The 14,178-nt window shown below is 31.1% G+C and overlaps 1 protein-coding gene across 1 annotated transcript; it reads right to left on the reverse strand.

Annotated features, from left to right (window-relative positions):
• Positions 1-8,027: 8,027 nt before the first annotated feature.
• LOC139520131 (zinc transporter ZIP1-like) lies at positions 8,028-12,385 on the reverse strand. The gene has a single exon (XM_071312593.1). It carries the CDS (start codon positions 12,068-12,070, stop codon positions 11,057-11,059), a length of 1,014 nt encoding a protein of 337 aa, XP_071168694.1. The 5' UTR covers positions 12,071-12,385; the 3' UTR covers positions 8,028-11,056.
• Positions 12,386-14,178: the final 1,793 nt, after the last annotated feature.

Consider the following 14,178-nt stretch of genomic DNA (forward strand, 5'->3'; position numbering starts at 1 on the left):
CAGACAAAATCCCACGAGAATAACAAATATAACATCAAAACCAAATACATGAATTTGGGATAGACAAGTACCGTGACACGTCTTATCGCAATGTGAAATTACACTAGTGTCTATGTTTCTTGACGTACAAGGAAATGAATTTTATACTAGATTCATTTGAGAAGATTTTTTTTTAAGTTATAAAACATAAAACAACTTGTGTACAATTGTCATTAAAGGACAATAACTCCTTAAGAGGTCAATTGACAATGTTGGTCATATAATTTTTTAGTAGATCTTACTTTGCTGAACATTTTTGCTGTTTACAATTTATCTTTATCTTCAATTATATTCAAGATAATAACAAACTAGAGGCTCTAAAGAGCCTGTGTCGCTCACCTCGGTCCAATCTAATTAGAATAATGATCTCCGATTTCGTTATACTTCATATGTAGTATAACAAAATCAGAGATCAATATTTTAATTAGATTAACCTTGGTTTATGTGCATATTAAACAAAAGACACAGATGGATTCATGACAAAATTGTGTTTTGGTGATTGTGATGTGTTTGTAGATCTTACTTTACTGAACAATCTATCTGCTTACAATTATCTCTATATATAATGAACTTGACCCAGTAGTTACAGAGGAAAATATGTTTAAATGCTAGCAAACTTGATGAACAAATTGTGTAAAATTGTCTTTAAAGGGCAACAACACCTTAAGGGGTAAATTAACAATTTTGGTAATATAATTTTTTGTAAATTTTACTTTGCTGAACATTTTTGCTGTTTACAGTTTATCTTTATCTTCAATAATATTCAAGATAATAACCAAAAACTGCTAAATTTCCTCAAAACAACCAATTTAGTAGCAGCAACCCAACAAAGGGTTGCTCGGTTTGTGGAAAATGTTAGGGCTGATAGATCTTGACCTTTTGAACATTTTTACCCCATGTCAGATTTTCTCTAAATGCTTTAGTTGCTAAGATATAAGCCAAAAAAATGCAATTCACCCCTATGTTCTATTTTTAGCCATGGCGGCCATGTTTGTTGATAAATCAAAAATTCGGATACAATTCATAAACTAGATTACTAAAAGGAACATTCATTCAAAGTAAAGAAGTATTAGGCACAACAGTTTCAGAGGAGAAGATTTTTAAATGTCAGCAAACTTGATGAACAAATTGTGTAAAATTGTCTTTAAAGGGCAATTACTCCTTAAGGATGTACTTAGGTAAGGTAAGGTGAAAATTAATAAATCAAAAATTTAGAATTGATATTATTAGCTGGTAGAGCAATCGTTAAGGATAAAATTAAGCTGAAAAAATTAATAGGTCATGGACCTCCTTTTCGAGATATTTGAGAATTAAAATATGGCGGTGAAAGGCTGACTCGGACTTTTACCTTATACTTGCATTGGTATTATTTGGGTCTCAAAACAAAAGAAAGAAAATCAATAATCTTCTAAAATTTTTGTAAATGACCTTTCATGAGCTATTTAGTCTTATATGAAAAAATAATTGGGTGTTATGGGGCAAAATATTTTACCTTGTATTGTATGGAAAACACCAAGGAGTTGGACATTTGACACGATTTCCCAAACTTCTCCTAAGTACATCCTTAGGGATCAATTGACAAATTTGGACATTTAACATTTTTTAGATCTTACTTTGCTGAACATTATTGCTGTTTACAGTATATATCTATGTATAATAATATTCAAGATAATAATAAAAAACTGCAAAATTTCCTTAAAACTACCAATTTGGTGGCAGCAAGTTGCTGGGTTGTTTGGTTTGTCTGAAAATTTGAACAATTTTACCCCATGTCAGATTTGCACTTATAGCTTTAGTTTTTGAGATATAAGCCAAAAATGCATTGGACCCCTATGTTCTATTTTAAGCCATGGCGGCCATGTTTGTCGATGGATTAAAACTTAGGATACAATTTTTAATTAGATAGCCCAAGGAACATTTAGATGAAATTTGAAGGTATTTGGCCCAGTAGTTTCAGAGGAAAAGATTTTTTAAATGTTAGCAAATTTGATGAAAAGGTTATGTAAAATTGTCATTTAAAGGGCAATAACTCCTTAACTGGTAAATTGACAATTTTGGTCATATAAATGTTTTGTAGATCTTACTTTGCTGAACATTTTTGCTGTTCACAGTTTATCTTTATCTTCAATAATATTCAAGATAATAACAAACTAGAGGCTCTAAAGATCATGTGTCGCTCACCTTGGTCCAATCTAATTAAAATAGTGATCTCTGATTTCGTTAAACATCATATGTAGTATAACAAAATCAGAGATCAATATTTTAATTAGATTAACCTTAGTATATGTGCATATTAAACAAAAGACACAGTTGGATTCATGACAAAATTGTGTTTTGGTGATTGTGATGTGTTTGTAGATCTTACTTTACTGAAAAATCTTTCTGCTTACAATTATCTCTATCTATAATGAACTTGACCCAGTAGTTACAGAGGAAAATATGTTTAAATGCTAGCAAACTTGATGAACAAATTGTGTAAAATTGTCTTTAAAGGGCAACAACACCTTAAGGGGTAAATTAACAATTTTGGTAATATAATTTTTTGTAAATTTTACTTTGCTGAACATTTTTGCTGTTTACAGTTTATCTTTATCTTCAATAATATTCAAGATAATAACCAAAAACTGCTAAATTTCCTCAAAACAACCAATTTAGTAGCAGCAACCCAACAAAGGGTTGCTCGGTTTGTGGAAAATGTTAGGGCTGATAGATCTTGACCTTTTGAACATTTTTACCCCATGTCAGATTTTCTCTAAATGCTTTAGTTGCTAAGATATAAGCCAAAAAAATGCAATTCACCCCTATGTTCTATTTTTAGCCATGGCGGCCATGTTTGTTGATGGATCAAAAATTCGGATACAATTCATAAACTAGATTACTAAAAGGAACATTCATTCAAAGTAAAGAAGTATTAGGCACAACAGTTTCAGAGGAGAAGATTTTTAAATGTCAGCAAACTTGATGAACAAATTGTGTAAAATTGTCTTTAAAGGGCAATTACTCCTTAAGGATGTACTTAGGTAAGGTAAGGTGAAAATTAATAAATCAAAAATTTAGAATTGATATTATTAGCTGGTAGAGCAATCGTTAAGGATAAAATTAAGCTGAAAAAATTAATAGGTCATGGACCTCCTTTTCGAGATATTTGAGAATTAAAATATGGCGGTGAAAGGCTGACTCGGACTTTTACCTTATACTTGCATTGGTATTATTTGGGTCTCAAAACAAAAGAAAGAAAATCAATAATCTTCTAAAATTTTTGTAAATGACCTTTCATGGGCTATTTAGTCTTATATGAAAAAATAATTGGGTGTTATGGGGCAAAATATTTTACCTTGTATTGTATGGAAAACACCAAGGAGTTGGACATTTGACACGATTTCCCAAACTTCTCCTAAGTACATCCTTAGGGATCAATTGACAAATTTGGACATTTAACATTTTTTAGATCTTACTTTGCTGAACATTATTGCTGTTTACAGTTTATATCTATGTATAATAATATTCAAGATAATAATAAAAAACTGCAAAATTTCCTTAAAACTACCAATTTGGTGGCAGCAAGTTGCTGGGTTGTTTGGTTTGTCTGAAAATTTGAACAATTTTACCCCATGTTAGATTTGCACTTATAGCTTTAGTTTTTGAGAAATAAGCCAAAAATGCATTGGACCTCTATGTTCTATTTTTAGCCATGGCGGCCATGTTTGTCGATGGATTAAAACTTAGGATACAATTTTTAATAAGATAGCCCAAGGAACATTTAGATGAAATTTGAAGGTATTTGGCCCAGTAGTTTCAGAGGAAAAGATTTTTTAAATGTTAGCAAATTTGATGAAAAGGTTATGTAAAATTGTATTTAAAGGGCAATAACTCCTTAACTGGTAAATTGACAATTTTGGTCATATAAATGTTTTGTAGATCTTACTTTGCTGAACATTTTTGCTGTTCACAGTTTATCTTTATCTTCAATAATATTCAAGATAATAACAAACTAGAGGCTCTAAAGATCATGTGTCGCTCACCTTGGTCAAATCTAATTAAAATAGTGATCTCTGATTTCGTTAAACATCATATGTAGTATAACGAAATCAGAGATCAATATTTTAATTAGATTGACCTTGGTCTATGTGCATATTAAAAAAAGGACACAGATAGATTCATGACAAACATTATGATTTGGTGATTGTGATGTGTTTGTAGATCTTACATTACTGAATTATCTTGCTGCTCACAATTATTTCTATCTATAATGACCTTGGCCCAGTAGTTACAGAGGAAAATATTTTGTAAAAATTTACAAAAAATTACAATATTTATGAAAATTGTTAAAAATTGAATATAAAGGGCAATAACTTCTTAAGGGGTCAATTAACTATGTTGGTTATGTCGACTTATTTGTAGGTCATACTTTGCTGTACATTATTGCTGTTTACAGATTATCTCTATCTATAATAATTTTGAAGATAATAATCAAAAGCTCCAAATTTTCTTAAAATTACCAATTCAGGGGAAGCAACCCAACAACAGGTTGCCTGATATATCCATAAAACGGAAAGTAAGATAAATTAATTAAATATCTAAATTTTTAACGGTCGTGAATGAAAATACTTGTGTTTTTTTTTAATTCACAAAGATTTTAAATCCTTGCAGCTCACAAAAAAACATAATAATAATTTACATTAATCATAACAAATTTTGATTACTGTCATAATGTTAATTATTCTATACTATATCTGTATTCCTAGGTCTTTTGCACAAGTATTCCACATTTCAAACTAAAAGACAAATTGAAAGAGTTGGTATTGTTTTTTTTCATAAAAAAAAGAATGGCCAACGTAAATACAAGTATCTTGTCTTAGGGAGGGATAAATCCTACTTTGTAAAGGATCACTCTGATTCAAACATTTGTTTTTCTTCTGAAACTGGCATTATCAAGATTTCTTGATTGACAACATATTTGTTACGTTCGGAGGGCGTGTTATTCAACATACTGTCGGCATTCCAATTGGAACCAATTGTGCCTCTCTTCTTGCCGATTTGTTTCTTTATTATTATGAGACTAACTTCATACAGGAACTTCTTAGGAAAAAAGATAAGAAGTAAGCAATATCCTTTAACTCGTCTTTCCACTATATAGATGATGTTATTTAACTAAATAATTCAAATTTGGTGACTATGTTGAACGCATCTATCCCATCGAACTAGAGATAAAGGATACAACAGATACAATTAAGTTGGCCTCATATCTTGACTTGCTACTAGAAACTGACAATGAGGGTCGGTTGAAAGCAAAACTTTACGACAAAAGAGACCTTTCCAATTGCGAACTTTCCATTTCTAAGTAGCAACATTCCAGCAGCACCTGCATACGGGGTATATATCTCCCAATTGATACGATATTTCCGTGCTTGCATTTCCTATCATGATTTTCTTAATAGAGGGTTGCTGCTCACAAGACAGCTATTAAACCAAGAGTTCCAAATGGTGAAGTTGAAATCCTAGCTTCGTAAATTTTACGGACGCCATCACGAGTTGGTTGACCGTTATGGAATAACCGTTTCACAAATGATATCGGATATGTTCCTTATGTCGTAACCACAATCCCCTTCCCTTTCATGAATGTGACCTAGCAAATTATACTTTTTACCGGATTTGTTGTAACATTAGCAACACGACGGGTGCCACATGTGGAGCAGGATCTGCTTACCCTTCCGGAGCACCTAAGATCACTCCTAGTTTTTGGTGGGGTTCGTGTTGCTTTTTCTTTGGTTTTCTATGTTGTGTCATGTGTACTATTGATTGTCTTTTTGTCTCTTTCTTTTTTGGCCATGGCAATGTCAGTTTATTTTCGATTTAGGAGTTTGACTGTCCCTCTGGTATCTTTCGTCCCTCTTTTAGTATGGATTTATAAGTATCTGCTTATATTTGTATAGTAATTTATTTCTTATAGTGGAATGTTAGAATTTAAAAATAGATGCATTTAATAAATAAAATGTCCATACGTAAATACTTGAGATTTGTGTTTTTGATATTATATTATTCAAAATTTTCGGAAAAAATTACGAACAGGAACGTATGTTTATTATAAAATTTCAATTCTATTTTTGTTAGTTTGTTTTAATATTTTAACCTTAAAGCATCTATATTTGTACTATGGTACGGTTTTGAAATTGTATTCCGGCACTGTTGACCAACTATCCTTCACATCTTGAATCATTCACATTATGGATCACATTTCAAATGCACACTATCGGTTTGCGTTCTCAAAAATTCCAGATTAAAAAATAATGAATCCGGAGTCAAAACACTCGAGGAAGGTAGTTTGACATTCGAAATCAACTATTAGATAAAAATAATTTATGTGATGACGCAATTGCGTACTCTTTTCCGTAATATCAGTGCGTATGCTTTCTATTTACTATTTCGTGCGCTAAAATACCGCGTGCATGCAATAATATTAATTTCACTCGCGAAAGCGCATTTTCGTTTTTCTTAATCATCGGAAAAAAATATGTACATTTATATATATATTAAGAAGGAGTGATATTTCAGCTGTAAAATGAGTTGAAGGTTTTAAAAATCCATTGAGTAGTTTTGGAGAAATTAATCTTTAAAGACTGTTGGTTGAAGACAGAAAAATCTGACTGTAGTGCTACCTTTAATCATGTCGTTGGTTTTCTTTATTGAATTCTATATATTTTTGTTTGTTCTAATACTTTTTATAGCTATCAATACGTTATTGGTTTTGATCATTGTGACCTGTATGTATCTAAATCATTATTCTTGTCAATTTTGTACAAACAAACAAAACAATGTGACTATCAAAGAAAGTTCATAGTTACTGACGGCAAGGAGTTGTATAGTATTTTACTATACAAATCCTTGCTGAAAGTAAGCTCACATTACTAACATACTGATATGAAATCTCTAGAATATTGGTGGATGTTTATAAGATTTCGAACAGCAAGTCCTCAAACTAAAATTTATGAGGGTCTGGATGAGTGTCTTTCATTTCTGTATTTTTAATTTTGTATGACATTATTCTCTATTCTGTATAACTTTAGTCGATCATTCGCTATTCGTGCTTAATATTTAAACACCTCATTTCTTTATTTTCTTGATCCGTTATCTCTATTTTCACTTTTTTTGTTCGTTATTCTCTGTAAATCCCGATTCATGTCTTTTCTACCTTTCGAGTGATTTTGCCAGAATAACATCTTTAACACATCATTTGGTTGAAAATTACTAGAACATATCAACAAAAATGCATGAGCCACTTAAAATCTACATTGTCTGCACCCGATGCGATTGACAAAAGACCTAACCACTGTCCCAGGTTAGGGGAGGATCGGGATCCCGCTAACACGTTAACCCCGCCTCATTCTGTATGTATGTGCCTGTCCCAAGTCAGGAGTCTGTAATTCAGTGGTTGTCGTTTGTTTATGCGTTACATATTTGTTTTTCGTTTTATTTTTTGTACATAAATTAGGCCATTAGTTTTCTCGTTTGAATTGTTTTACATTGTCATTTCGGGGCATTTTATAGCTGACTATGAGGTATGGGTTCTGCTCATTGTTGCAGGCCGGCCGTACGGTCACTACGGTGATCTTTTATAGTTGTAAATGTCTGTGTCATTTAGTCTATTGTTGAGAATTGTCTCATTGACAATCATACCACATCTTCTTTTCATATTGACATACGAAACCAACAATGTACATTGTTGAAGACCCTATGTTGTCCTGTAAATGTCTTGTGATGTCTTGTTGTGTTGGTACTGATTGCCATCTTAAATTATTAGTTTAAAATTGAACAGAAATAATCCATAAGTTATATTCATTGTCGACATTCGATTAATGAACAAACGAGGGGATACTTTTGCCAAGTGAAAAATGTGAAGATGTATATGTGTACTACAATACCCTCAATTTAAAAATAAAAAATCCAAGATTGAAGCAAAATCACACGAAACATTAAAAATCGCAAGACAATAGTTTTATGACAACAGTTTCATTTTATTGCAAAAAAAAATTAATATCAAAATTTATTTGTACATTTTACAATCATTATATGAAAAACAAAAAAAAATACTGGTAATGAAGTGCCAGAAATTTTAAAAGATGAAGAAATAATTACGAAGCATATTCAGGACCAAGGAAAACCCACATTTGTAAATATAAAATGGAAAGAGGAAATAGAAAAACAACTTGTTAATATTGAAAAGAACATTTAATATCTAATAGAGAAACAGATGCTCCAATAAAATACTCTGAAATAAAAAATGTTATTAGTAAGCTAAAAAAAGAAAAAGTGCCTGGGCCAGATACCATTATAAATGAAATAGTAAAATTTAGTAAAAATGTATCTATCAAAAGTATTGTTAAACTGTTTAACCTTATTTTGAATACAGGTATTTACCCATCAAAATGGAAATACTCATACTTAATTTTATTGCATAAATCAGGAGTAAAAACTGATCCTAATAATTACAGGGGAATATCTCTGATAAGTTGCTTACCAAAATTGTTTAATGCTGTATTAAATGGAAGATTGATTAAACTGATGGAAAATACTATAAGTAATACTCAATTTGGCTTTAGAAAAAATCACAGAACCTCTGATAGTATATTTGTGCTTAAGTCTTTAATAAACAAATACTTACACAAAAATAAAAATAAAATATATGCCTGCTTTGTAGATTTAAAAAAGGCTTTTGATTCTGTCTGGAGAAAAGCTTTACTTTAATAAACTGTATAAGGCAGGAGCAGGGAAAAAAATATTTAATATTATTAAAGGACAGTATGAGGAAACAAAATCTGCCTTCAAGCATCAAGAGTGGCATTCAGAATATTTTGAAATCACACAAGGGGTTAAACAAGGGGATTCATTGAGTCCTACTTTATTTAATTTATTTATTAATGATTTAGATGCAGAGTTTTCAAATGAAAATAGCTGTCCATTAGAACTAATTGATACTAAAGTAGGATCTTTACAATTTGCTGATGACCTTTTAATATTATCTGAAAGTAAAGAAGGCCTACAAAATACATATGTAGTCTGAACAACTTAGAAAAGTATTGTGAAAAATGGCAATTAACTTTAAATATTAATAAAACTAAAACAATGATTCTGCAGCAAAATAATAAAAAAGTGGAAACATCTTTATCAAAATATAAAAATGAAAGTTTGTCAAATGTCTCTGAGTATTCATTTCTTGGAATTCTTGTGAAATCAAATGGAAACTTATTGCATAGCTCTGAAGAGCTTGTAAATAAAGCAAGGAAAGTGATGTTTGCCATTAAAACTTATACTGGTTCCTTAAATAATCTACCAATTAAAGTAGCTTGCAGACTCTTTGATTCTATAGTTAAACCAATAGCCACTTATAATTCAGAAATAACTTATATGGATACTTATGTTACAAAATTTAGAGCAGAAAAACGTGCAAATATTTCCAAAACAAATAAAGATCCCCTTAATTTTACTGATAAATCAAGTTTAGAAAAATTACATTTGTCTTTCTGTAAATATATCCTCGGAACAAGAAAATCTTCATCAAACATAGCTGTGAGAACAGAGCTAGGGAGATACCCACTAGAGATGCATATAAAAACTCAAAGTATACTTTACTTATCAAGATTACTAAGTTCTGAAATTAATCCATTATTATAGGAATCCTTTTTACTTTCTAAAAGTTTAAATAATTCAGGTTGCTATACCTGGTTTACATATGTTAAAAATATTTTGAAAGAGGTAAATATGGACGCATCCATTCTTGAGGGAAACAAAAGAAAAAATTACTCAAAGTTGTTAAAAAAAACCTTAAAACATCAATTCTTAAATTTCTACACAAATATATTTGAACAAAAATTTGAAAAAATAGATAAAAAAAGTAAATTGTATTTATATAAAAGTTTAAAGCAAAATTTAGAAATGGAAAACTACTTAAACTGTAAATCTTTTGAAAAGAGAAGTAACATAACAAAAATGAGAATTAGCGATCATAATTTAATGATAGAAAAAGGAAGACATTTAAAAATACCTAGAGAAAAAAGACTATGCACATCCTGTAATACAATGGAGGATGAAGCCCATTTTATTTTATACTGCAAAAAAATTGCTAAACTATGAGATAACTTTATAGAAAATGTAATTAAACATATGCCAGATTTTATGTCCTGGCAAGAAAATGAAAAAATTAAATATCTTCTTTGTCCATCAACCTCAAAAGAAGTAGAAAGCTTAGGGTCCTATTTTAAACAGGCATTAGAACTGAGGACAGGGGACTCTTGATTTATTTATAAAATATATTTATATATCATATAGATAGATTGTTTTGCTTTTTTGCTTTTTTTGTTTTCATGGTTTTGTTTGTTAAATGTATTTTGTGTATGTTTATATTATTTGTCACAAACTTATTGTTCAGAGTTTATATGACAATAAATATTTGAATTGAATTGAATTATAAATATAAACACATTCACAACCCACCAACGAAAACAACAACATTGTGGTGGTATCTTACAAGGACAACGCATCAATACATATTATATAACCACAATGATTCGATTTTATGACAACGATTTTTCTTATGACAACGATTTTTCTTATGACAATGTTTTTTACTTATGACAATGATAAACTTTTATGACAAAAGTCAATGGTTTTATCATATCACCTCTCAGTCAAAAACATAACAGTACTTTTTAACAAGTAATTCATGGCATATAGTGATACGCACATGATATTAATTTAATACATAGTATTCAAATGTCATAATACGTACATATATCACGACAGCAAAACATATAAATAACATACACTTTTATGTGAAACAAAATGGGATACTTATATTTGCACTTTCAACTCGAGATATTTGTTCTGTATATGTGGTACGATAACAATTTCATTGATTATCGTTATATTAATAAGTTTAAACTGTTAAACGTTTAAAACTAGGTCAGATTATAAAGTAATCATATGACAGTTTAAAATAATTACATAAATAAAAATCTAACAATTAGTGTTCATCGTGGTCATGTATCAAAAATAAACCTGACATACACATAAATCCAAGAAATATAAAAAAGGTTTTAATCAACCGAATGTCTGGTTTGCCTAATTCATGTTGAAGTATTTCAAAGAATGTGACATATAAGAATGTTCCACAAGCTATCCCTTGCAAGATCCCCTCTGCTAAAGAAGATGTCGTTCCTTGGCCATATTCCACAATCAGTAAACCGATGACCATCCCGACCGGCGAGGCTAAGGCGAAAGTAACAATAGATCGTATCTGTGCCCAAAACGTAAGTTTGCTTTGTGTCAAAGCCATACCTAGACTGAAGGCAAGAACCACTTTGTGAATACTGAGGCCGATAAAAACTTCAAGTACATCGGTAGTCTGTTTCTGTAGTCCGACTGCTATTCCTTCGAAAATAGAATGCAAAGATAAAGCTACCAATAGCAATATAGATCTCAGTGTGGAAGAACTGTTCGTTTCAGAATTCTTCACCGACAGGGTTACACTGCTCTCAAAGTCTTTTGATTTAGCCTCTCCTGTCGAGTCGTCTACTTCGACACCTGATGAAGAACTATATGATACGCGAAACTCATCTTTGTTGGATAAAACGGTTCTTTCGTTTTTGATTGCTTCCGTTCTCACCGTATCATCTGATTCGTGGCTAATTCTTCCTCGTTTTTCCGTATAAATTATAACACATTGTTCCACAGTTAACATTAGCATCAGTCCCATAATCATTATAAACTGAGCCACAGGATAATGCTCAAGTTTCTTCGATTCCTTGATATGCGGTTCCAAAGCCTCTATTGTTTCAGGGAGTAGATCTAATAGACATGTTGCCATGAATACCCCTGCAGCAAAACAGTTCAGAGTACTTAATACACGCCGATACACTATTGATGTTTCTAATTTTCTTCTATAATGATATATACATTTCACGGGAATAAATCCAATAAGAAATGAAGCCACTAATAGTCCAAAAAGAATCAAAACTTTCACATGTACTACATCCATGTTTACTGTTTCTCGTCTAAATCGAAAATACACTACCTGTATTAAAATCACATGTTTGATTCACATTTTTCTATAAATAGCACGAGTGTCACGTATCGATCATGCTTCACAACTCGTTGGCCTATTAAATGACCTTGAGATATACTTTATAATTATTCTAATAAATTACAGGTTCAAAGTATGTGAGGTAAATTCATCATTGAAATGTAGTAGAAGTGTATTAAAAGTTGCAGTTGACCAGTTCATAGCTTTCTCCCTGTTGAGAATGGTTTCAAGTAGTGAAAATAGTACGCATGTACATCGAAATTTGAGAACACACTGATACGATACGATACGGGATTTGTGTATAAAATAGTACCTGTATAAATCATAGCAACTGAATAATGTACACCATCTGACCACGCAGAAAAGAAAATTAGGAAATGCTAAATTTTGTATGAAGATTATAATGAGATATTTTGACAACAATATACGAAGATTATCTCTCTTGATTGATCGTTTATTTTCATCTGTTGCTACGCATGTTTATTTTTTTCGGCGGCTTTGGGGCAAACTTTTAAGTGAACACATTTTCATTCAGACTTTTGCAAATTTATTTTCACTTCTTATATAAAAAAAAAAGATGTGGTATGATTGCCAATGAGACAACTATCCACAAAAGACCAAAATTACACACATTAACAACTACAGGTCACCGTACGACCTTCAACAATGAGCAAAGCCCATACCGCATAGTCAGCTATAAAAGGCCCCGATAAGACAATGTAAAACAATTCAGACGAGAAAACTAACGGCTAGGATGAAAAATTTTGTCCTGCATTTTTTTTTAGCTGTAATCTCTGTCCTGCCTTTTTATTTTTCACTCTGTTCGGTCCTGCCTTTTTTTTTTTTTAGTTTATCCTGACTTTTTTTTACCTAAATTGTCGTCCTGACTTTTTTTTTTGCAAGTGTCTCATCCTGCCTTTTTTTTTGCTCAAAACTCCTGTCCTGCCTATTTTTTTCAAATTTCATCCTAGCCCCCCCATAAAAATCAAATGGTAGCTCCCTTAGCAATTTTTTTATACAGATTTGAAAAAAACGTGAAATTTCTAACGAAAAAATATCTTTGTAATCCTCAATACCATTCTTCTTTTAAAGAGATTGTTTACATATTAATTCTATAGAGTTTAATTTAGTAAGAATAAATCTTAAATTTACCATTTCCACATACATGTATCAAAAGCCTACATGTACTATTACTTTAAGGTCATTAATTGTGTGGCGTGATAAGTTGTGAAATAAACTGTTTGCTAACTTACATAATTCGAAGGTTACAATCTGAATAAAACATAGGTCCCATGCACCTTAGCTTAAGCGAAGGGTGGGCACACATGTCCGTATTCTAATCATATGCATTACAAAGGTTAGTTTACTTGGTCCAAATTAAATTGAGATTATACACGGCCGACACTCGGCTAACCGAGAGATTGGTCGGTTAATCTATATTGAGTATGCGGTTATATCGGCGGTTGGTCTGTTAATCGGGTTGGCTAAAGTCTGTTAATCAGGTGTTATCGAGAAAATCATTGACAGTTCAGCATGTTTCATGGTATAACTTTTTAAATATATTTTTATCATAAAAATTATTCATGTCTAACAAAGCAATTCAATGTACTGAATCCAGTGGTGTAATTTTTATTTTTCTAGCTTCGATGTACGATCTATAAAATGAAAAGACGGGTTACTCATCAATAAATTTATACACATTTTACACACACAAAATGTACACAAAATGACACGTTGGTTGAATTTACTTGCATGCAATATTTTACACATCGAAAAAAGACAGGCATTATGTTTCTTAACCATATTGATATCATTGTGTGAAAAATCTACACGAAAATCTGTATTTTGGTGACATAAATAAATCTTTATTTAAAACCTGGTCTGTTAATGGGTCAGATGTATAAAACCCGGTCTGTTAATTGGTCTGTTAAGAGTTATGAATGGCAATAAAAATTTAATTTTATTGCTATATGTGTTGTTATCGGATCAAATAAGTATACGGGCTCAAAATGAACGGCTAAAATATACGGAAACAACACATGAGTAATGAAACATAAAATACA

This window comes from Mytilus edulis, chromosome 4 (genome assembly GCF_963676685.1).
Source record: "Mytilus edulis chromosome 4, xbMytEdul2.2, whole genome shotgun sequence".
Classification (NCBI taxonomy): domain Eukaryota; kingdom Metazoa; phylum Mollusca; class Bivalvia; order Mytilida; family Mytilidae; genus Mytilus; species Mytilus edulis.